This window comes from Tasmannia lanceolata, unplaced genomic scaffold (genome assembly GCF_043159265.1).
Source record: "Tasmannia lanceolata isolate RefF3 unplaced genomic scaffold, GAP_Taslan_0.1 ptg000023l, whole genome shotgun sequence".
Lineage (NCBI taxonomy): Eukaryota > Viridiplantae > Streptophyta > Magnoliopsida > Canellales > Winteraceae > Tasmannia > Tasmannia lanceolata.
In genome coordinates this window covers 21,763,173-21,786,070 of record NW_027518700.1, presented here as the reverse complement: position 1 = coordinate 21,786,070, position 22,898 = coordinate 21,763,173, and the positions used below count along the sequence as shown (strand labels likewise).

General features: G+C 40.5%; 3 protein-coding genes across 3 annotated transcripts; 2 read left to right on the top strand and 1 right to left on the bottom strand.

Moving 5' to 3' along the window:
- Positions 1 to 4,189: 4,189 nt before the first annotated feature.
- On the bottom strand, positions 4,190 to 4,891 carry LOC143855675 (uncharacterized). Its single transcript, XM_077365741.1, has 2 exons — positions 4,791 to 4,891; positions 4,190 to 4,711 (listed from the first exon to the last, which is right to left on the bottom strand). The coding sequence occupies exons 1-2, from the start codon at positions 4,881 to 4,883 to the stop codon at positions 4,247 to 4,249; spliced, it is 558 nt and encodes a 185-aa protein (XP_077221856.1). The 5' UTR covers positions 4,884 to 4,891; the 3' UTR covers positions 4,190 to 4,246.
- A 4,200-nt stretch (positions 4,892 to 9,091) lies between these two features.
- LOC143856268 (DNA damage-binding protein cmr1-like) lies at positions 9,092 to 15,821 on the top strand. Its single transcript, XM_077366436.1, has 4 exons — positions 9,092 to 9,188; positions 11,749 to 12,155; positions 13,298 to 13,396; positions 15,396 to 15,821. Exons 1-4 carry the CDS (start codon positions 9,138 to 9,140, stop codon positions 15,604 to 15,606), a joined length of 768 nt encoding a protein of 255 aa, XP_077222551.1. The 5' UTR covers positions 9,092 to 9,137; the 3' UTR covers positions 15,607 to 15,821.
- Positions 15,822 to 19,000: 3,179 nt separating this feature from the next.
- Positions 19,001 to 22,856, top strand: LOC143856527 (GPI-anchored protein LLG1-like). The gene is made up of 3 exons (XM_077366776.1): positions 19,001 to 19,267; positions 19,529 to 19,585; positions 22,310 to 22,856. The coding sequence occupies exons 1-3, from the start codon at positions 19,192 to 19,194 to the stop codon at positions 22,669 to 22,671; spliced, it is 495 nt and encodes a 164-aa protein (XP_077222891.1). The 5' UTR covers positions 19,001 to 19,191; the 3' UTR covers positions 22,672 to 22,856.
- The last annotated feature ends 42 nt before the right edge of the window (positions 22,857 to 22,898 follow it).

Below are 22,898 nucleotides of genomic sequence, written 5' to 3'. Positions count from 1 at the left end.
TTGAGCAATTTATCAAAGAAAAAGGATTGAAATTTTTTTTTGGCTTTACTCTATAGTGGGATTTGAAAGAAAAGTTTATTTTTAGAATTTTGGGTGTATATTCACTGCAAACACTCACGAGACAAAACTCGTCCACTAGGGTAACCTAGGGGTTTAAAGGCTTATTGCACCTGCTAAGTGCAATCGTGATTCCTACGAAAGTGAGTTAGGATTTTATTTTATTCCTATTTTGTTTTAGTTTTTCTTTTTGTTTGCTTGAGGACAAGCAAAGCTCAAGTATGGGGGAATTTGATGAACACATTTATGTGTGAATGGTAGTGATAGGAAACACACATATTTTGTCCTTTAAAGCAGTGCTACTAAGGTATTTTCTTGTTTTTGGTGTTTCAGGGTTCTAAGTGGATTTTTGAAGGAATTGAAGCTAAAAGATGAAATATTGAAGAGAAATAACCAATTTCCAATGTTGGCTGAATTTCACAAGAGACCAAGAGGGTGGAAATTTTGACTATATATGATGATCCAGACCATTTGTTGGGCAACCCAACTGTTGGATTTGTTGATATATCCGGACAAGATCATATTATTGGAATTGTAATGTCCCAATAAAGTGAATGGTTTGGATCGGCCGTGGGAAATGATTTGAGGGGTTTTACTAACATTCATTAAAATTGATGGTTCGGATCAAGTTATGGAGATGAATTAGAGGAGTACAACCAATTTACATTATCGCCCACTATTTGGACGGTTAGATTGCTCTATGAAAACCACTATGGAGACTTTCATATTGGTGGTTTGGATCATGCCATGATGCGCAATTCACTTTCTCTAAAAGAGGGAACTACATTAGCATTTTTAGAAAGTGATGGAATTTTTAGAAAGTGATGGATCAAGAAAAAGTAAACATTCTCGAACATGGAAAATAGCATATCTATTCTTTGATAAATAGAAGCTTCACTTTTATAATTTGGGCCCACTTGAGGTTTGCCTCAATTCAGAAAACGTTGGGAAAAAGGGGTTGTGGTTACTAATTTGAAAATTCTAAAAACTTTGGAATTGTTGACCATGGCAGTGAGCAAGATGCCATGTATAGAATTTTCTTGTTCTATTCTTGCTTCAAGAAATCACATGCAGCCACTTTTTGGAAGGCAATATTTCCTAATTGCTACACATGCATACTCACGTGGGACCCACTTGGACATGGGTAAAAATATAGCATGCATGCAGCCCACGTTTTTGAATTTGTAAGAAAAGAAATACTTTGCAATTTTCTACATGCAATGGTGGGACCCACGTGTGGCTCTCTCTATTGGATTGGGAAAGCATCCCACGTTTTTGGTTTTTGGCTTGCAATATATATTATATAATATAAGTGGAACCCACCAAAGAAGGAAACAAAGAGTTGCCAAATTCTCCACCTTTCCCACGTATTTTCTAATTGCATGTAATTTATATATATTCAATTATGTGGGACCCACTTGCATTTGCTAAAATTCATTCCCTTTATGTATGAGATTTTATATGGTGTATAATATATGCATAATCATTCTATTTCGTCTTGTAGCAAAAATCTTAACCCATATTCCTACGTTGGAAGGTCAAAAAGGAAGAGACAACTTACCAAAAATGGGTGCTAAGTTGCTGAAATTGTGAAGAAAGAAAAGAGTAAGTTTGCTCTTACCAACAAATACTAAAAGTTTCAGAAATTGCCAAAGACAGGTGGGGTTGCCAAAAATACAAAAGATGCCAAGATTGTGTCTTTTCTTGGAGATAAAAATAGAAGGGGAAGAAAGCTACATATGGGAAAAAAGAAGACATTCTTTTCACTCTATTTTTTTCTCTTTTTCTCTCCACTACTCTCAAGCTCTCTCCCTTAGGTTTTCTTGTTCTTTTCTTTTTCTTTTTCTTTTCAACTCTCAATCCAAGGCATCATCACCACCATTCAAACTCAAGGTGACATTAAAGCTTGAAGGAGGAAGATGCAACCAAAGTTGGAGGAGAAAAAGACTAAGTTCTATTTAATTTTTGTTATTTATTTTAAGTTCAATTTCATGTAATTTTGTTTCAATTCAAGTTAGTGAAGAAGTAATTAGTTTTTGTTTAATTTTCTTTCAAGTTCTATATGGCAATTCTTCTCCCATCTATCTCGTTTATTTTTGTTTTTCTTCCCTTCTTCATGAGTAACTAAATCCTATTTACTTAGGGTTTAGTTGAAACCATGGGGAAGGAGAAATAACTACAATTAAATCAATCTACTCAATTGAAAAATTGTGTAGGAGTTTGTGTTTGGAAAATCCCAATCATTCATGCCATTGGCTTTTCCCTTTCGTATGAATAATTGTTGATTAACAAATATAAAGTTCTATATAATCAATGTAAATTGGAGAGTGGGTTTGATTAATTACTTATAAGGAATGACATCCCTTTGATCTTATTCTTTATTGACTAGTTAATCGAATTTTCAACCCAATTCAAGAGTTGTTTTAATTAATCAATTTAATCCAAACCCATGGTGGATTCTAACCCTAAGTAATCTTTTATATTGAATTAAGGTTTTTACACTATTCTAAATTACTTTTGCAATTTTTCAATTAACTTAGGCCTTTAGAATTTTAGTTTTCTAATTAGATTAGATAAGTAGTTAATCAAGATCATTAGAATTTTGGTACACTTTGCCTAAATTAAGATTTCCAAATCAAGATCATAGTTGAATTTGATTCTTAGATTGAATAGAATATAAGCTTATATATAGTGTTGGCTCCGAGGTCTAAGTCCACGGAAATCCTGAGTCTATTCCAGGCAACATTATATCATAGCTAGTATTCTAATCGGTAAAAGAATAGGATTGACAACTAGATTTCTCTTCCTTGAGTTCGACCCGTATTTACACGATCCGTGCACTTGCGGTTATTTAATATTTCAATCACTCACCCCCAGACCAATGGGCAAACGGAAGTAACTAATAGAATCCTGCTTCAGGGGATAAAGAAGAGGCTGGACGAAAAAGCTGGCCGTTGGGCAGCTGAGCTCTACCACGTTCTGTGGGCTTACCGCACTACTCCTCGCACGACGACTGGTGAATCGCCATTCAACCTTTCCTTTGGTACTGAGGCTGTGATACCAGTCGATATAGGCGCTCCGTCTCCCCGAATCACCAGCTTCAACGAGCAGCTTAACGGCGACGGGCTCCGTGCCGATCTCGACTTACTAGAAGAAATCCGGGAAGAATCTCGAATCCGGGTCGCCGCTTATAAGCAGAGGGTATCAAATTATCACAACTCCAAGATTCGCCCCAGAGAATTCAGGACAGGAGATTTAGTCCTGAGAAAGGCAGCCGTCTCCCAACCGACGAAAGTCGGGAAACTCTCCCCGACTTGGGAAGGGCCATATCGAGTGAAAGAAGTTATCCGGCCAGGAAGCTATAAACTGGAGACACTGGAAGAGCACTTATTACCTCACGCCTGGAACTCCAAAAATCTCAGGAGATATTATCAATAGACAAAATGTACAGCGTAAAAAGGTGACTTTGTAAATTTGTCAATTTGTTGTTATAAATAAATAATCTTTTTGCAGACTTTGTTTCACTCTTACTCTCTGGAAACCCAGTTCACAAAACTTGGGTACTCACTGGAAACCCAGTTCTTAAACTTGGGTACTCACTGGAAACCCAGTTCACAAAACTTGGGTACTCACTGGAAACCCAGTTCTTAAACTTGGGTACTCACTGGAAACCCAGTTCACAAAACTTGGGTACTCACTGGAAACCCAGTTCACAAAACTTGGGTACTCACTGGAAACCCAGTTCTTAAACTTGGGTACTCACTGGAAACCCAGTTCACAAAACTTGGGTACTCACTGGAAACCCAGTTCACAAAACTTGGGTACTCACTGGAAACCCAGTTCTTAAACTTGGGTACTCACTGGAAACCCAGTTCACAAAACTTGGGTACTTACTGGAAACCCAGTTCACAAAACTTGGGTACTTGTTGTTCCTGAACTTGGGTACTTGTTAAAAGACCAGTTCGTCACAATTCGACTATCAACAGCCTCAGTCCCAGGTTATCAAAATTAAAAAGACACAGTCAAGCAAATCACTCAGTTGAGAAGTATCAGAGACAGACATGTGATTTCATTGATCAGAATATGTGGGGCCTCGAGGGCCATTACAAAATTCACTTTAAAAAGGCTGGTAAGAGCTGTAGGGTCTCAAGGACCATTACAAAAAGAGGTCAAAAAAATAATAATAATACTAAGCATCTGGAAGAGAGGTGATGTCAGCAGGAGCATCAGCAGGAGCATCTGGCTCCTCATCAGTAATCTTCGGCCTGGCAGGGAGAGTCATGTTCTGCATCAATAAGTTTGGATTGCAGGCCTGGAGCTCCTGGAGGCAGTCGTAGTATCCAAGACTATAAGCCTCGCTCGACAGGCTGAAAAGTTCAGCCTCCTTCGCCTCTGTGGCCTCCTTCACTGCCTTCTCCTGCCTCTCAGTGGCTCTTCCTCTTTGAGCCTCCATGGCTTCAGCAGCCTTGACCAGTTTCTTCTTCTCTGCGGCCAGATCCTCCTTCAACAACCTCTTCTCCTCCTCTACTCGCCCGATGCTCGTTTGAAGCTCCTGCACCTCAGCGGCCAACTTTCCGTTCACCTCTTCAGATGCAGTAATGGCTTGGGAGAACTTCTTACTCTTCTCCTTGAGGTCATTATAGTAGAGCAAGATCTGAAGAAAGAAACAGGCATCAGTATGGTGAAAGGAAGAAATGGGCAGAAAGTTAGCAAACGGATCACCACTTCCTTACCTGGTAAGCTGAGGATAGCACAGCCTCCTCTCCTGTAGCTGGCGGCTCGTGAAGGATCTGTTGCTTGTCCTTCCGCAGCAAACACTTGCTCATGATCTCTGCTGCCACTCGGCTCTCGCCTAGGGCAGTGTCATCCTTCAGAACGGCCAAATTGGGTCGAAAGACGTGCTCACTAAGCCCCGTAGGAGGACGAGCCCCAGAACCGGTTCCGGTAGAAGCACCACCGGACTTAGAAGAGCCACCGCCCTGAGCAAAGGGGCCTATTAGCTTCACCGTAGTCTTGGGCCTCTGGGATGGGGGAGGAGTGCCCTGTGACGGGGCCGGACTCCCCAGTACAGTCGCCTTTCTCTTATGGCGCTCCTGTTGTGCCTGTGCAGCACCCTCCTGTGCCCGTGGCTGGGCTCCCTGTCTTATCTTCTCGACAGTCGATTGTTTCTTCATTTCTGCCAGACAAGCAAGCAGTCAGAAGCAAGCATATAAAAGTAAACATATTTTAAAAGACAAGTCTAGCTACATACGTTCTGGAGTCGCGGCACTCACGCCCAGTCCAACTAGCACCTCCTCTCCTGAGAACTCTGTACAGCGGATAAGGCCTGATTGCTCAATCTCCTTCCGCATCAAGGCGAAAGTCTCTTTGTCCTCACTCTCGAGGAGCGGCTTTCGACTTAATTTGGAAGTGTCCGGAGTGTCCCACACTAGAGGGACAGGCCAGGGCTCACTGACCTCCTTATCCTCGACGTAGAAGAACCTATTCTTCCATGAATGTATTGACGAGGGGATACTGGTGATGATTTTGAGTTCAGGGCGCTGGCTGATGTAGATCCAGCCCCCTTCCTTATGCCTCTTCAGATGTGCACAAGCACGGAATAGCGACAAGCTCACGCTCCTCTCTAACCGGCCGTGGACAAGATACAAGAACCCAGTCAGTAGTCTCCATGAGTTCGGAGCTACTTGAGCTGGGGCCAGTTCGTAGTATCGAAGCACCGCTGCGAAGAATGGGTGCAGAGGAAATCGGAGTCCCGCCCTCATTGACTCCTCATAAATACAGAGATCTCGACTCTCGTTACAGGCTCTGTCTCCCTCTATAGCTGCCTTCAGTTCAAATCTTGGAGGCACACAGTACTTATTCCTAATGTCGCCTAGCATGGACCTGGTGAGGTAGTTCTCTTCGACTAGAGCTCGCAGGTTGTATTTCGGGTTGGCATCCATCCGCGCTCTAGCGACTACCTCCACCGCCTGACCAGGAGGGAATGTTGTAGACGCCTCAGCAACGTCACTTTCAACACTCCCTTCTGCTCGGGAGAGACTAACAGTGGGGAGTGGAGTGGCGTTTAAGTCTAAAAACACCTCCTCCTTGTCCCCTTCGTCGTCACTATCTACAAGATCTACTCTAGCGGACGTCCTAGCCATTACAGGCTCCTGCGGCGGCCTAAATTCTGAACTACTGCTAGTGGAGGACTCCGTACCGGACTCGGAACTCGAATTACTATCAGACATGTAGTAAAGAGAAGGGCTGAGAGGAATACCGGTGAGTGGAGCTCGTCAAGTCCTTGCGCAACTCGAACTGCGAACTGCGAACTGCGAACTGCGAACTGAGAACTGAGAAGTCGAAGCTCCCAGAGCAAGAAAAAGAAGAAAAGATGAAAAGTAAAAAGGAAAGAATGAAAGGGGGTAAAACCTCCTTTTATAGCTTTTCAGAGGCGGTGGGGCATTAAATACGACGCACGCATCTCGAGGACACTCGAATGGCGCCACGTGTCCCATATTTATGACGGACACATTCTCCCACTCAAAAATACGATCAAGCACGCGCGTGTTCCTACGTGCATGAAAATTCACATCTCCCCTCCGTACTACATGCTCCGCACTCCATGCTCCGTACTACATGCTCCGCACTCCATGCTCCGTACTCCGTACTGGATCTTTAAATCCGAACTGGATATAACGCGTTTCAACAAAACGACAAAAACCAGTCCGGTCCGAACCGGACTGGCCGCAAGACGACAAAAATCAGTCCGGGAAAATCCGAACTGGATATATAACGCGTTTCAACAAAACGACAAAAACCAGTCCGGTCCGAACCGGACTGGCCGCTAGACGACAAAAATGAGTCCACATCCGGACTCAACTTCCAGCCGGACTCCGGACTGGACCTCCGGACTCAACTTCCAGCCGGACTCCGGACTGGACCTCCGGACTCAACTTCCAGCGGGACTCCGGACTGGACCTCCGGACTCCACTTCCAGCCGGACTCCGGACTGGACCTCCGGACTCAACTTCCAGCCGGACTCCGGACTGGACCTCCGGACTCAACTTACAGCCGGACTCCGGACTGGACCTCCGGACTCAACTTCCAGCCGGACTCCGGACTCCACTTCCAGCCGGACTCCGGACTGGACCTCCGGATTCCACTTCCAGCCGGACTCCGGACTCCACTTCCAGCCGAACTCCGGACTGGATCTCCGGACTCCACTTCCAGCCGGACTCCGGACTCCACTTCCAGCCGGACTCCGGACTCTACTTCCAGCCGGACTCCGGACTGGACCTCCGGACTCAACTTCCAGCCGGACTCCGGACTGGACCTCCGGACTCCACTTCCAGCCGAACTCCGGACTGGATCTCCGGACTCCACTTCCAGCCGGACTCCGGACTGGATCTCCGGACTCCACTTCCAGCCGGACTCCGGACTGGATCTCCGGACTCCACTTCCAGCTGGACTCCGGACTGGACCTCCAGACTGAACCCTCCGATTCACTTCCACACAACACCTGTCCATCCAGATAAGCGATCAACCACACTTTCCCAAGTCACTCAATGACTTGGAAAACTGGGGGGCAACTGATGGGGTGTAAAAACTCCAGCCACTCACAGGCTGCCACCTGTCCCAGAGCAGGTGAATTCCAGCCACTCACAGGCTGCCACCTGTCCCAGAGCAGGTGAATTCCAGCCACTCACAGGCTGCCACCTGTCCCAGAGTAGGTGAACTCCAGCCACTCACAGCCTGCCACCTGTCCTGGAGTAGGTGAACTCCAGCCTCTTACAGGCCGCCATCTGTCCTGGACACCTGTCCAGGACACCTCACCAGGTTTTCCCTATAAAAAGGGATTCAAAGCTCAAACCAATGGGTAATGCGAAAATCCCTTCTCTCCCTAAACTCTTAGACATCTCCCCTTCACTCCTGCTCATACTGACTTGAGTGTCGAAGGGCCTGTCCGGAGTAAAACCCGGTCTGGTCTTCTGACCTCGCTTGCCTTGTGCAGGACTCAGCCCTCATAGCAGGACTCTCTCTCTCGACCACCTCACTCCTCGTTCACCCCGGTCCTTCAGGACTCAGCTCCCCTAGCCATCCAGCTCAGCTCTTACATCACTGCTGTACCTGTTACTGATTTTAGGCCTAACACTGGGTTTCTAGTTTTTAGGGTTTTTGGGTTGGTTTGATTCTAGAGCGAGGTTGAGGAATTCTCAATACAAAGGTATGAAACTTGTAGAGGAAGCTATCTATGTTTCTAAAAATCACTCCTAAGATTAACGGTCGGATGTTTCTCTACGAGGGGCACGTGGTAACGGTTACTACAGTAATGAGAGCCCCAAAACTTGAAAAAAGAGCAGCAATAGTACTCTACATCCTTTTTTTCTTTAATACCAAGGTATGATTTAATCTTGTAAACAAACCAAGAAAAGAAGAACAAAGGAGAAGAGAGGAGGGGAAAAGTGTTTGTGGGTTTTCTTGATGATACCCACAACTCTATATGTTTATTATATATAAAGCACATACATTAATAATTACAAGAATACCCCTCATAAGTGATGATCCCCTTCAATGAGGTATAAGGCAAAATATATCAACACCTCTAAAAATGCACCATGTTTTCTGCATTGTGGAACTTTTCTACTTCTGCCACTATTTTTATAAGCAGTCTATAAGCAATGAATAGTTTATGTTGCTCATCCCCAGTTAATTTATTTTTTTTTGCGTTAATTTCAATATTCCTTTGGAACTGTTCAATCTAGGATTTGAAGCATGGTTAGTGCCCTATCCTTCTACAGAAATTATCGAGGCTTAGATTATATGTACAGAACTAGGAAGTTTTTACATAGTTTTTGATATATGTTGTCTATCTGTTGGTAAAATAAATAGTATTTGGCTCATCTCATTTACCTGACATCTCGATAGGAAATTTATTTCCACTTTGGTTCTATGTCAGGCTACAAGCAGACGTGAAATGTATTGTTTTTGTGAAGAGGATCATTATTGCAAGATCATTAGCATTTATACTTGGGAAAATAGAATCCCTAAATTTTTGGAAATGCGAGTTCCTTGTGGGATTTCACTATGGACTGAAGAAGATGTCGCGGAAAATGATGAATGGCATTGTTGATAAATTTCGCTCTGGAAAGGTACTATTGTGCCATTGTAACCACATGAAGTTATTTCTGAAATTATATTGTAAATTACACATGATGTGTTATGATGAACATTTCTGTTTAATACCACTTTTTTCAATTAAATGAATTTTGGATGCAATAAAATCCAACCGAAAACCTGATAGAATTGGTTTTCTTGGTTGAAAGATGTGAATCTTCCGAGGTATGCATGCCAACTATGTTACAGCTCTCATGGGAAGTCAATGCAATAATGAAAGAAATGCGAAATGGCATGCATACCTCAAAATTTAGCCAATGGCTGAATGGCCAATATCAAAGACTTGTCAATGAAATGGTATACATAATATTATTTGGACCGAAACCAAAAGTACATTGAATCGGAATTTTACTTGATTTCCCCGAAATCTGAAATTTCAGACCGAAATTTTGTTTTTCACCTTTTATTACAAAATTGCCACCGAAATTACCGAAATATCCACTGAAATGGCCGAAATTTCCATAGAAATGACCAAAATTTTATACATTTTGGTGGAAATTTAAAAAAAAAAAAAAAAAAATTTGTCCAAATTTTACATGATTTTGGCCGAAATTTCCACTGAAACCGAAATACTTCGGTTTCGGATCGCCGAAACCGACATTTAAAACCTTATCCCAAACTTGGTGGGGTTGGCTAACAAATCCTTTAGAAATTTTTCATGAAGAAAGGTGAAAGAATCTACCCGGCTCAAATTGACCAAGTCTAATCCTTACACTAGTTGGACACAATTACCTTCAATACTGAAAATAAACTTTAGTTTTCTATAAATAATCTTCAGAAGTGAAAGTTCCACCAGCGTAGGTAATGAACAATTTTTTGGCAAAACCTTTGGAAACCAGTAACTACTAGTCCATGATCTAATTATTCAACATGTACTGTCTTACAGTGGTACAATTCTATCATATACTCACATTATCCCTGATGTGATCATGGTTTTAAATTTCGTCCGAAATTCGAAATTTTGGATTTCGGTTGGGACCAAAACGAAATTTCATGAAATCCAAAATTTTGGATTTCCCAAATTTCTTTCGGCCGAAATTCCGAGTTTTTTTTTTCAAAAATTTAATATTTTTCCTAAATTTCAGCCAAAATTACCAAGTTTTTGGCCGAAATTACCGAAATAATTAATTGATTAATTTTTTTTACCTGATTTCGACCGAAATTTCTGTTCGGCCAAGGCCAAAACTGAAACTGAAACTGAAATTTAAATCCATGGGTATGATGTTATGTGATTGAAACTAGTAGTTTTTGTATGGTGTCCGCACGTACGTGCAAGTACACCGAAAAAACTCAGTGGGGACCACATTATTTGATGATCCAAACCATTCACTTTTTTGGGTTTGTAAAGGTTTTTTATGCGTGCCATCCTTTTTAAACGTCTACACATCAGATGGTTAGGATAATCCAATGTAGATGGTTTTCGAGGCACGGCCTGTTTAAATCGGGGCCCAAAAAATTAATGGTTTGGGTCTTCCAATAATGATTTTTTTTTTCCGGTGTGCCAGTGTGCATTGCGTACACCATATAAAAAACTCTTGAAGCTTGATATCATGTAACTTCTCAAACTTTCTATCACATACATATCACTCTAATTTCCTTATCAAAATGATATTGGGGCTACTCTACACCTAAGGCGTTTAAGAAGATACATGCTTTACTTTAAGAAAACAAATTTCTTAATTTTCTCAAAGGTTCAGCTAAAAAGTTTCGGAATTTACCCAAAATCTTTCAGGAAAACCAACACTTAAATCTTTTCTTCGAGTGGGCCCCCACTGTATTTTAAGCTAACTTATCTACACCAGTGTATAAGAACCCTTAGCACCTACATTCACCCAGTAGCAACTAACAAACAACTTTAGATGTTTCAACTTTCAAGCATTCTTTCCTAAACATTTGCATGAAGAGACAAACAAAAAGGAGTGGAAAAGCTGGGAAAGGCGATGGAACTATGCCATTTGTCTTCCAGGAATTGTTTTTCACGCGTCAAGCGGAGATGAGGATGAAATCGGATAAAAAAAATCAGGAATTGTTTTTCAAGCGTCGACTCAAGCTGTCCTTAAAATAGACTCCTCTCGGCTAGTGTTGGCCATGTATAGTGAGGTTATGAGTAATTTCTCCAGGCCTTATTGAATAGCAGAGGATTTATCAACGTTGTGTGTGATTCGCTAAGCTACAACAAACGCTGCCAAACATAATGACATGAATAGTGTATGAGAGTGTGCGTGCACCATAAAATTCTAAAGTGACATGTGTATCATGAGCCAAGGCAGTTTCTATAATAGATATAACTTCAATATTCTTTCTCTTTTGACTTTCCTGAGCTGAATCGGAATTCATCTGTTGAAATGCCTTCCTTTATACTGTATGACTCTTATAACATTTACCAAGTGCTGTTTTTTCAATAATGTTAAATTTTTTTAGATAGACATTTACCAATTGTTAGTACTCCAAAAGGCACGTGTAATCATTCCAATGAATATTTAGTCTCATTGTTGTAAATGAACTCATTGCTTGACTATCGAATACTCTGTGCAGATTTTCACCAGCAGCTATGATGGATTCATTCGTTTGATGGATATCGGAAAAGAGAGCTTTAATATGGTTTATTCCAGCGACGATGCTATTTTCTCCCTCTCTCAGCGGCCAAATGATATAAAGTCCATATATTTTGCTGAGGCTCATGGTAATTTGAAGGTTTGGGATGAAAGAGCAGGATGCATCTCAACCTCGTCTATCCTGCATGCCCACAGGATCAACTCCATAGATTTCAACCCTGAAAACACCAATTTGATGGCTACAAGTTCAACGGATGGAACAGCTTGCATTTGGGATTTGAGAAGTATTAATGTCCGTTACCCAAAAAGTCTCAAAACGGTAGAGCATCAGAAGGCTGTTCATTCTGCATACTTCTCACCAAGTGGAAGATGTCTTGCGACGACAAGGTACTTCTCCAATATCTCTCTTTAGATTTCAGGAAGTATGTGTATGGTTTTGTTTAATAATGGTTTCAGATATATGAAACACAGTTACTCAATAATATTACCCCTACCTTCAAAAGAATGAAATAGTCAGACTAGTGCCTTCATTATTTTAGCTTGTTATTGAGTTCTTTCACCTTGTTTTTTTTCCTTCCAATTTTGAGTTCAGGTTCATCATGTATTTATCAGGTCCGTGTAACTTGTTTGCCACTAATTTTACTTGGAAGCACATGACATTCTGCAACAAGGACAATCTAAGCCTGACTGGGTGCCTTTGAATGAAATTGACAGCTCCAGAAAATTCACAGCCCTAATTGTAGGGATACAAACTCATGAAATGAACCTTTTAAAAAATTAAATAAATACGGACTCATGAAATGTTCTTGTCAAATATTATTTAGTTAGGAATCTCGGTGACCCTTATCCATGGCAGTAGATGCTGCAATGTTGCATATCCTATTAGGTACTCGTTGAAGGTTATTGAGTTAGGAATCTCAGTGACCCTTATCCATAGAAATAGCTGTTGCAATGTTGCATATCCTCTTAGGTAGCCAAAGATCTTTTGAGTTTTGACAAATTACATGAAAGCTGTTCATTGTGTGTTTTAAGCTAGTGAATATTCTCTAGGAAAACAGAGGTTGGATTAACTCACTTTCATTTTGACTCCGTGGGTCCCAAGAAGGATGCCCCAGTTGTCTGGACCAAAGTTCTACGATGACTGCTTCCGCCCACTGCAACTTTCTTTCTTCTCTGAGGGACCTCATGCTCAAAGCTTAGACATCATTGTGTGACTTAAAGCATATCCCTCCTGTTTTTCCCTGTGTACCAGCCCCGTCTACTCCTATGCAGATTTCCTCAATTTTACTGCCAATTTATGGATTTGCCAAGTTAGGATTTGTATCCACTTATGTAATTATTCATTATTATCTCCAATACTTTCTATCACACATGTCTGATAGACACATGAACTTGTGAATTCCAGAAATCAATATTTGTCACCGTGATAGTAACTTAACTGGTGAGAAGTGACACTTCTGAAATATGTTTCAATCAGGGATATGATGGGTGGAGCCTCACTAATTTTCTGTTTTAATCATTTTACACAGTTACGAAGACAATATCAGATTACTGAGTGGTGTTGATTTTGGGGATATGGCCATGATTAGACATAATAATCAGACTGGTAGATGGATTTCTTCCTTCAGGTATGGCATTTTGTTTGGGTACATGAGTTATTATGTTTTCGTGCCTTGAGAAAAAGTGTGCTTGATGTTGTGTCTTGATATAACTAACTGGTAGGATCTTCCCTTTCCTGAAATTGTGGCTAGCTTCCCAAATGAGATTAATTTTCATCCGTTACGTTGTTATATAACTAAATGGTAGGATCTTTTTTATCCTGAAGTTGTTGCTAGCTTCCCATGTCCATGAGATTAATTTTCATCTGCAAAAATAAAAATTATACGACATATTTTTACAGATTTCTCGGATATTTAGGCCTTTTTATTATGGAGTCTTTTTATTATGGAGTCTGATAGTGATAGGTAAGGATTTGCCTCTTGAAATTTTTAGTGTGATCTGTTTCACAATGCCTTCTGCTTTCTTAAAGTGTGAATCTTTTCAACTACTTGAGACTGCCATGTTTGCTAGATATAGTACTGCAGGTGGTCTTTTTCTTTTTGGAAGAAAGATATCATTTATTAAGTAAAAGATGATTACAAGTGCACTTTAGGGGGTATTGGGCTTTCAGGCTTTCTGTGCAACACTCAAATGCTTCTGAAGCTCTCTTATTTTTTCACGGTTTCAGCCAAATCTAGTAGTGTTCTTATTTTTGTGTCACGAGTCTTAAAGTTAATGAAGGGAAAAGTGGAAAATTTTGACAAACACAGTAGCAATGAGTTGCCTGTTTCATAGCCAGTTAATTAAAAACAGATTTCCTGAAGGCCACTCAAACTTTATGCAAATTTCATGGCCTTATAATACAGTAATCTTTTTTTTTTTGAAAGGTCAGCAAAGAAAACATCCAATTACAGTAATCTTTTCTAACATCTAATTATACTCCCACTCGGTCCCAGCTTCAGATTCAAGTTCCACTATAGCCATTGCCCATCAATGCAAAGATTCCACCAAATCCAGCTTCACCTCAACTAACATCCTTTTGCTTTGCACTCTCTGACATTTTTCTAATCTGTTCATTGAGCCATTTATTAAATAAAAAAAACTAGGTTTTACTAAAAACCCACATATTGGGTCCAACTCTTGTATTAATGAAGGAAATCAGTCAAACTTAATTTCTTTTGTTTAGTTTGGATGAAACTCAGTGTTATCAACCAAGCTCTAAGCGAATCCAAGTGGCTGCACCTGTAATCCGCCGAAAGGAGGGTGTTCATCATGGAAGCAAGCCGGGGTTTATTTTATCCTTGGAAAGACTTGATATCTACTGTTCATGTCGACCTTTGTTGTTGGATAAAATTAGTAGATCAAAATTGAACTGAAGACGAGATAATTTCAAGATAAAACTTATCCAAGCGAGATAATTAATCCAGGGAACGGCTTATCCAAAGATTTTTATTCCCGTTGTGAATATCGTGGTGAATATCCCCAAAAGATTAGACCTGATTTATGTTGCCCCTGGCATCACGGAAGTGTGGAGTTTACCTTTTTCCATATTCAGATATATGCAGGGGTTTGGTATACTTCCTTTCTGTGTAGAAGCTGGTTCCAAACGTTTTAACAACTTTAGTACCTTGTCCTCTTTAGCTTCCCACATACAACAACCACAGACATTATCTACCATGGATTTAAAGTTTTACATCCTAGAAACACCACCTAATATATTGGTGGTGCAGTGCCACAGTTTACACAAGATTCCTTTTCCATGTTATCCAGATCACATGCACGATAATTCACTGATGAATAGGGGTTCTCTGGTTATCGGTTATAAGCTTCCACTAGGTAAATCATCATTATATTGGAACACCATTTCCGATGAACTGATTCTTGTAGCCTCGCAAGATTTGCCCTCCATCTGAAAAAGTGATTAGCAGAGAAAACACTCCTCATTGCCTACTCCAAGATAATGGTTTCACTATTATCTGACAGACATGTCCACATTTGTTTTATTGTCATGCAATATCTTTGCTGAATGTCCTAGAGATTTGTTTATAGCTGTTCTTTTAACAATATTTTTTTCGTGTGATGTTACAGAGCCATATGGGGATGGGACGATTCATATCTCTTCGTGGGTAATATGAAAAGGGCAGTGGACGTTATCTCCACTGTTAAGCAAACGGCCAAAGCTTTGGAGAGCCCGTACATGACAGCAATTCCTTGCCGCTTTGCTTCACATCCTTACAGGGAGGGAACCCTGGCTTGCGCCACAGGTGGGGGTCAGGTATACATGTGGACAACAAGCTAGGGAAGTAAAAAAGGAATGCAAATGGTTGAGCAAAACATTGCATGTGAAAGCAAATCAATTTAGTCTTATATTTAATCTGAAGCAGCATAAGAGTTATTCCATTGTAAATTTTGCCGAACAAAACAAACATGGTTCCTCTGTACTCTGTAGTATGCTACTTTAGAACTTGTATATCATCTGCTGGCATTCAAGTTGCTGATTTTTAGTACGAGCTTCATCAGAGCTGTTTTCTTAATCTAAGTTGCCTAATCTACAAATATTCTAACAGCAAATAATGAATAACTCTCATTTTGGAATAGATCTTTTTCAGGACAATCTATTCGAGTTAAGCAATCTTTAGTGCGAGGAGCGAAGAAAGTATGTGGGGCTCACCGCTTACCTATTTAATGATTGTCGCACCATGGATGAGCTAACCCTTCAACTATTGTTGAATGTCCATCCAAATTACATGCCTCCATCAGTTTGGATCACCCCATGGTGATCTCTGCATCATGCAGGGGTAGGTGCAAAATTTAGTGGATAATGTTTGGGCAAAATGAATGTTTAGGTCTAGCCCATTGGTCCCTCTACTAGTGGGAAGATGATTCTGTACGCATTGTTCCACAAATTTAGATTTACCATAACTGCTAGTTGGGAGTTACACGAAAGCAAAGATCCCACATCAAAAAAAGTGAATTGGTGTGGAAGGTTTATAAAGGCTTGGGCAGCCTCCCCTTAAAAAGGCTAGTCCCAACACTGCCAACTGATAAAGAGCCTCCATTTCCAGTACCCGGATCCCAACACTCCCAACTGATAATGGCGGCAATGGCATTGGAAACATGAGGACCCGTAATAAGGCGCTATTGGGGAAATGGATACGGAGATTCGGGGTTGAGAAGGAGGCTTTATGGCATGATATTATAAGGGAAAGATATGGATGTGGTTGGGGTGAATGGGATTTTAATAGCCCTTAATCGGGAAGGGGATCTGCAACGTGGTGATCAATTTCCAGTACCAGATCCCTCATTGCTCTTAACATTCGTTTCAAAGTGGGAAAAGGTGACAATGTGAGATTTTGGAAGGACCTATGGGCGGGTGACACTCGCCTTATGGATGCGTTCCCTGATTTATACCATTTAGCCGTTGATCCAGGAGCTAGAATTGCTGACTATCTCGAAAGAGGCGACAGTCACGGTAATTCATTCTGGGATATCCGTCTTAGAAGGGACCTTAAAGACGAAGAAATCTGCCTCTTTACATCTTTGCTACAAATATTGGAGCCATACTATCTGTCCCCCAATGTGGAAGATAGTTGGATCTGGACCCCTGACCCCAAGGGGAGTTTTTTCTGTTCGATCCTTTTTTCGTCTCCTGACTGATGACCAAGGGAAGATTTCTAGGATCTCTAGCGTATGGGATTCCATTGTTCCTCTGAGAGTTGCTGCCTTCGCGTGAACGGTTGGTCATGGGTGCATTAACACTTGTGAACGGTTGAAGAAAAGGGGTTTTCACATGCCAAACTGGTGCGTTCTATGTTGAGCTGAGGTGGAGTCTTTGGATCATTTGTTCGTCCTGTGTAACTTCGCGCACAGGGTGTGGATGGCCATGTTTAAAGCCTTTCGTATGGACTGGGTATTACCCAATCAGATATCTTCTATTATACTTCACTGGGCCGGTGCATTTAATGCCTGCATCGGGCAAAGCATGTGGAAAGCCCTTCCTTTGGCGGTTATTTGGCATCTTTGGAGAGAGAGGAACTGTCGAATTTTCCTCAATAAATCTATAACATGGCAGCATCTCGTTCTGGACATTCGCATATCCCTTATCTCATGGTCTCACTGTCGTGCTGGTATTCCGTATCCCATCGGAGTGGCCCTGCGCAATTGGATCATCATCATTTCGGAACGAAGGCGGTCCTGTAGCATCACTCCATGTTGGGCTCCACGCCCGGATGAATGGCTTAAACTAAACTTTGACGGAAGTTCTATCGGAAATCCTGGAAGAGCCGGTATTGGGGGTCTTATTAGGGACTCCACGAGCCTCACCATTATGTCTTTCTCCAGCTCTGTTGGTGTTTGTGATGCCAATGAGGCTGAGGCAAAGGCTCTCGTCTTTGGCCTAAAATGGTACGCATCTAACAACCTTGGGTCCCTCATGGTCGAAGGTGATTCGGCCAACGCGATTGGGTGGGCTCTTGGAAGGCCATCTGATCCGTGGAGATTGTACTGTACGCTGGATCATCAAACCTCTGATTGGGCACAGAGGAGATCGGTAAACTCTCATGCCCTATGTTCTAGCTAAGGAAGGGGTTGATATTTCACCAACGCGTATTGTAACTATGGACATTGGGTTATAATTACCTCTGGGTCCTATGGGGTATCGTTGATCAATGTAACACCTGTGGGGACATCTTGTACCCTTCTATTTACGGAATAAAAATTATCGTTACCTTTCAAAAAAAAAGATAAAAGAGCCTCCATTTTCATGGGACTCTGCACTGGGAACAATCCGTGCTCAACGAACATGGAATGGAAGCGTTGCCATATTGAGAGTGAAAGAGAGGGAAGCGATAGGCATGTATTAAAATTAGTATCATCCACTATTAGACGCCTCATTGGCTTGGTTTGGTTTCTTACGTGGTTGGACATATCCTCTCTTTCTTTTCTTTTGCTTTTTGTGTAATGATCCTACTTCCACTGGAGTCTGCTCCAATCTTCACCATAAAGCTCAGCTGCTCAGCAATCCTAACCATCTGATCCAGACTTACGTTCTTAATTTGAGACATTGAATACTTTTGTTCACTAATTAAATGCTTAGGATTGTTGGATTAGCCTAACTTTGGAGCTATGGCATCCTCCAATTGTGATCATGATCAGCGTCAAGTGGCTGGAGGACCAACTTCATTTCATCAAAGAAAATTAGATCATTGTGCTACCCTGTGACTTTGGGCACATCAGTGCAGTCTGGGTGGACCGGCGGGTCACCTGTATTTTTTTTTTTTACTGTGTTTATTCTCACACTATAATAGGATGGTCCAAACCGCCCATTTGACGGGCCATAACGTAAATAGGTTGTGCCAAAAAAAATCATTTCCATAGGATGATCCTAGCCCTCTAATCTATCGAGAAATTACATATTATTATTTATGGAAACCTCTATAGATCGGAGGGCTAGGATCATCCTATGGAAATGATTTTTGAGGCACAACCTATTTACGTTGTGTTCCATCACATGGACGGTTTAGATCATCCTATGATGTGGTGGTCCTCACAGTATTTTTGAATGAGAGAAAGGTCTGAAATTGTTTGTGATATATATAAAAAAAGTAAGAACACCAAAAAAAAAAAAAAAAAACAAAGAAAAGGAGGGTTAGTACGTTTTCACACCTGCCAACTTCTCTTAAAAGCTTTGCCATAAATTCATCAAAACTAATATACTTTTTGACTCGGTTATGCGAGACCTCTGTTTTCGCCAACCAAATCCACACAAAAAAAATAAAAAAATCCCACGCTCTTCCTCCAAAACCCGTTATTTTCTCCTCTGTTCCGTCTTTCCCAGCGTCAGAGCTCTGTCGAGAGGAAGATCGAGAGAGATCGATCTTCGAGAATGGCGTCAGATCGCTGCTTTCTTGCGTTTCTCTTCTTCCTTTTGACGAGCTTCGCCTCTTCTTCTTTCATTTCAGGTGACAAGATCCCAAACCCTACCTTTGTAGATTTTATAAACTAGGATTTTAAAATCCTAGATTTTACAACCTAAAACCTTAATCTCATACACTAAAAATTAAAATTTTCATTTTCAGGATTGTAAAATCCGAGTATTAGCTTGTGAAATCCACGATTTTGCAATCCTGGACTATAAAATCGATGCATCTCCAGATCTGATAATAAATAATAATCGCTCAATTTCACGTTTTTTGACGCTCGAATTTCCTGATTTATTTCAGATGATGTCTTTGACTCTCACGGATCTACCGGTCGCAGCCTCCTTCAGGCCAAAAAGAGTGAGTTTTTCTTTCGTCGGTTTTTTTAGGTGAATTGTCGTGTTTTGTTAGAGAATATCAGATAATTTAGATTAGAAGATTATCTAGTTAGATGGGATTAGGAGATTAGGATTATGTTTTCCTTATCTCTCCAAGTCCATTCTTATCTTTTATTATTTTTATGTGTTATGTTTGTTTTGAATCTCGGGATCGGATTCTAGCTCGGAAACTGACATCTTGTTTTTCTTCGACTTTTTTTTCTCGCCTGGTTATAGAAATTGAAGAATTCATAGTTAAAAAGACATGACATTGTATTAGAAAAATATCCGAATTTTTAGCCATTTTAATTGCATTTAGGGGAATTATTAGACAAAGAAATATCTTGGGAAGGGATTCTAGCTCGGAAACTGGGATCTTGTTTTTCTTTCACTTTTTTGCTCACCTGGTTATGAAATCGAAGAATTCATGGTAAAAAGCCATGACATTGTACTAGTATGTGTAGTATGTGTGCTTGATATGTGAAATTAGGGTTTTGGCCATTCATTCACTTTAAAGCAAGGAGTTTGGCGTTGGATGTTGTCGGATTTTCAATGGTTTAACTGTATGTAGGGGAATAATTAGAGAAGGTGAAACCATAAGGTAGAAACATAACTGAATTTTTAGTCATTTTAATTGTATTTAGGGGAATTATTAGACAGAGAAACGAGTAGCCAAATGGAAAAGAAATGCTTTTGGAAATATAAAAGTATACAAATTATATGTTTATATGACTTGAGAACAGGAGATGGGTTGTTTTTTGTGTGACATTTGTTTTGGAGTTCGTCTTTCTCACTTTCTTTTTGGAATTTAAAAAGCATGGGATGTCATTGCTTGATCTCTTAGAATAGTTATCACAGTGGTCTGCTTTGAGGATGCTGGTTTCCAGTTTGAAATTGCCTGTTAGAGAAGGAATAATTTCATGTAAAGGTACATTTTTTTTCTTTGTAGGATGGCCACTAATGCCAACATTCTGTGAAGAATTGATAGAACAGAAGGGATCGTTGACTTGATGTAATGTGTAGATCCCACCCAATCACTACTTGTATGTGGTAGTAATGTAGACAAGTAATTAAATGAATAAGGATCTGTTCAAGAGGCAGATGGGACATATCTTGCTATTAGTTAATCTAGTAAATGATTATTCCAAACGGAATACTTTAAACTAGTGCTTTGTAACTCAATTGGAGCTCAGAAGAATTCTGGTTGAGTTAAGACTTTAGAGGTAATAGCTTGATTCCAGTTTTTACACCTTCAGAAACTAAATCAAGCTGTTGAAAAATATTGTTCAAGACAGTGTTCCAAACCTCGTTGGATGAGAACCCTGCCACAATAAAAGAGAGTCAACTCGGGCGACTCAATGATTGACACGGTCGATTTTTTGATAACTTGGGCAAATCAAAGGAGTTTTGATTGATTTGAAGGGAAAAACTTGGACTCAGACAGAATTAGACCAAGGTAACACGGAGTCGACTCGGGAGAGTCGACGATTGAGCAGGAGTGTTTAAACAGTGGTTCAAGTTGGAAGGTAGCATAATTTTATTTTATTTTTTTGGAATCAAAATAGTTGCATACGTTGTCTAAACTTGAAAAGCTTCATCGAGTACCATCATCGAGTACCAGGTCTGGTGTCTCTTGAACTTGAACCATCATCTAGTCTGCTTCAATTTTCTAGTTTTGCACACTGTTTTAAACCAGTTTCATACTTTTATGGAGATGGGATGGTTGATTCTTATTTAAGTTTTGTTACTGGGAAATCTTGGTTCCAAAAGTCTATTCTTCTGTTTTTAAGGAACAATATTATTCTCCTATTGCTCGTAAGTTATAACATATTGTTGAACTGAGATGGGTAGGATCGATGACTACATCACGTTAGGATCTGGAGTTTTCATATATAAAGGTGGATGTATTCAAATGTCAAGATAGAGACTCATGTGTATCGTTCTGTTAACAAGTGTCGCTAAAATTAAGTATATATATTTTATGAATGGTTAAAATTAAGTATATTAATTTGTTGAAGAATTAAGCTTATTACAACTTCATAAATAATGTGCTAAAATAAGGAAAAAAAGATGAAGTAGGATGTGTAGCACGATTGCACATTGGACACCATCAATTTTTTTATTTTTTGGGTACCGACAACTTTTTATTTTTTGAACTGAAGTGTCCTTTTTACATGGCGGCCAACTATGTTCCAACAGTGGCATGATTATTATTCTTTCCAAAATCATTGAAGGTACCTCCTGTAAGTTAGATTATAATATAAATACTATAGAAAAGGAAAAAACATTACTGCACAGCTTTAGCCCACCATCCATTCCCATGTTTCACATGTATCTGAGTAGTATGTGTCTGAGACTTAAATCCGCAGCATTGTTTTGAAATATGGAGTTCTCCTATTACATTCCTTCAGTTTAAAACATCGCTAGGTTAAAAATGGAACTTGGTTTGGTCTATGTGAAGATCCAATCCCCAGTCACCTCAAAACCCGGTTGGTAGAGTAGTCGATCAAGTTTTTCAAGTTTCAAAGGCTTATATTGTAGTCTGATTGTGGGAGTTTTTGAATACCCAAATGATTTTATTTTAGGATCTGGAAAAAACTATTTACCTTGCACTTGATCTGGCCACTTGGGTGTTGATGAGTTGTCACCAAGTATTTTATTTTACACCATGATGAATATTGCAATCATCTAATCTCTTTCTTTGCAGGTTGCCCCGTCAACTTCGAGTTCCTGAACTACACGATCATCACAAGCCAGTGCAAAGGACCCAATTACCTGCCCACGCTCTGTTGTGGAGCATTCAAGGAATTTGCTTGCCCTTATGTAGATGAGATAAATGATGGCAGTAACGACTGTGCATCGACCATGTTCAGTTACATCAACCTCTACGGGAAGTACCCCCCAGGCCTGTTTGCCAGTGAGTGCAAGGAAGGGAAATATGGACTGGCATGCCCGGCATCAGCGCCCCTGTCAGAATCAGACACTGCAAATGGATTTCAGATGACTCGGACACTCTCCCTGCTCCTGATACTCACAGTCGACATTTTATTACTGTTCCAGATTTTGTGAAACTCATGTTTTCTTATCTAAAGTTCCTCTTTTTATAATCCTTGGAAACCTATCATCGAACTGAATTTCGTTCGAGACTTTTGTTTTCCGGAGCATCTTGTTTCCAGTCCATGTACTCTTATCAAAAGACGCTGAGACATGATATTTGTTAATTAAAACAACGTGAAAATTTATTTATTCATGCATTCCACTTACTTGTTATGGTGTATGCGATTTGGTTACAAAGT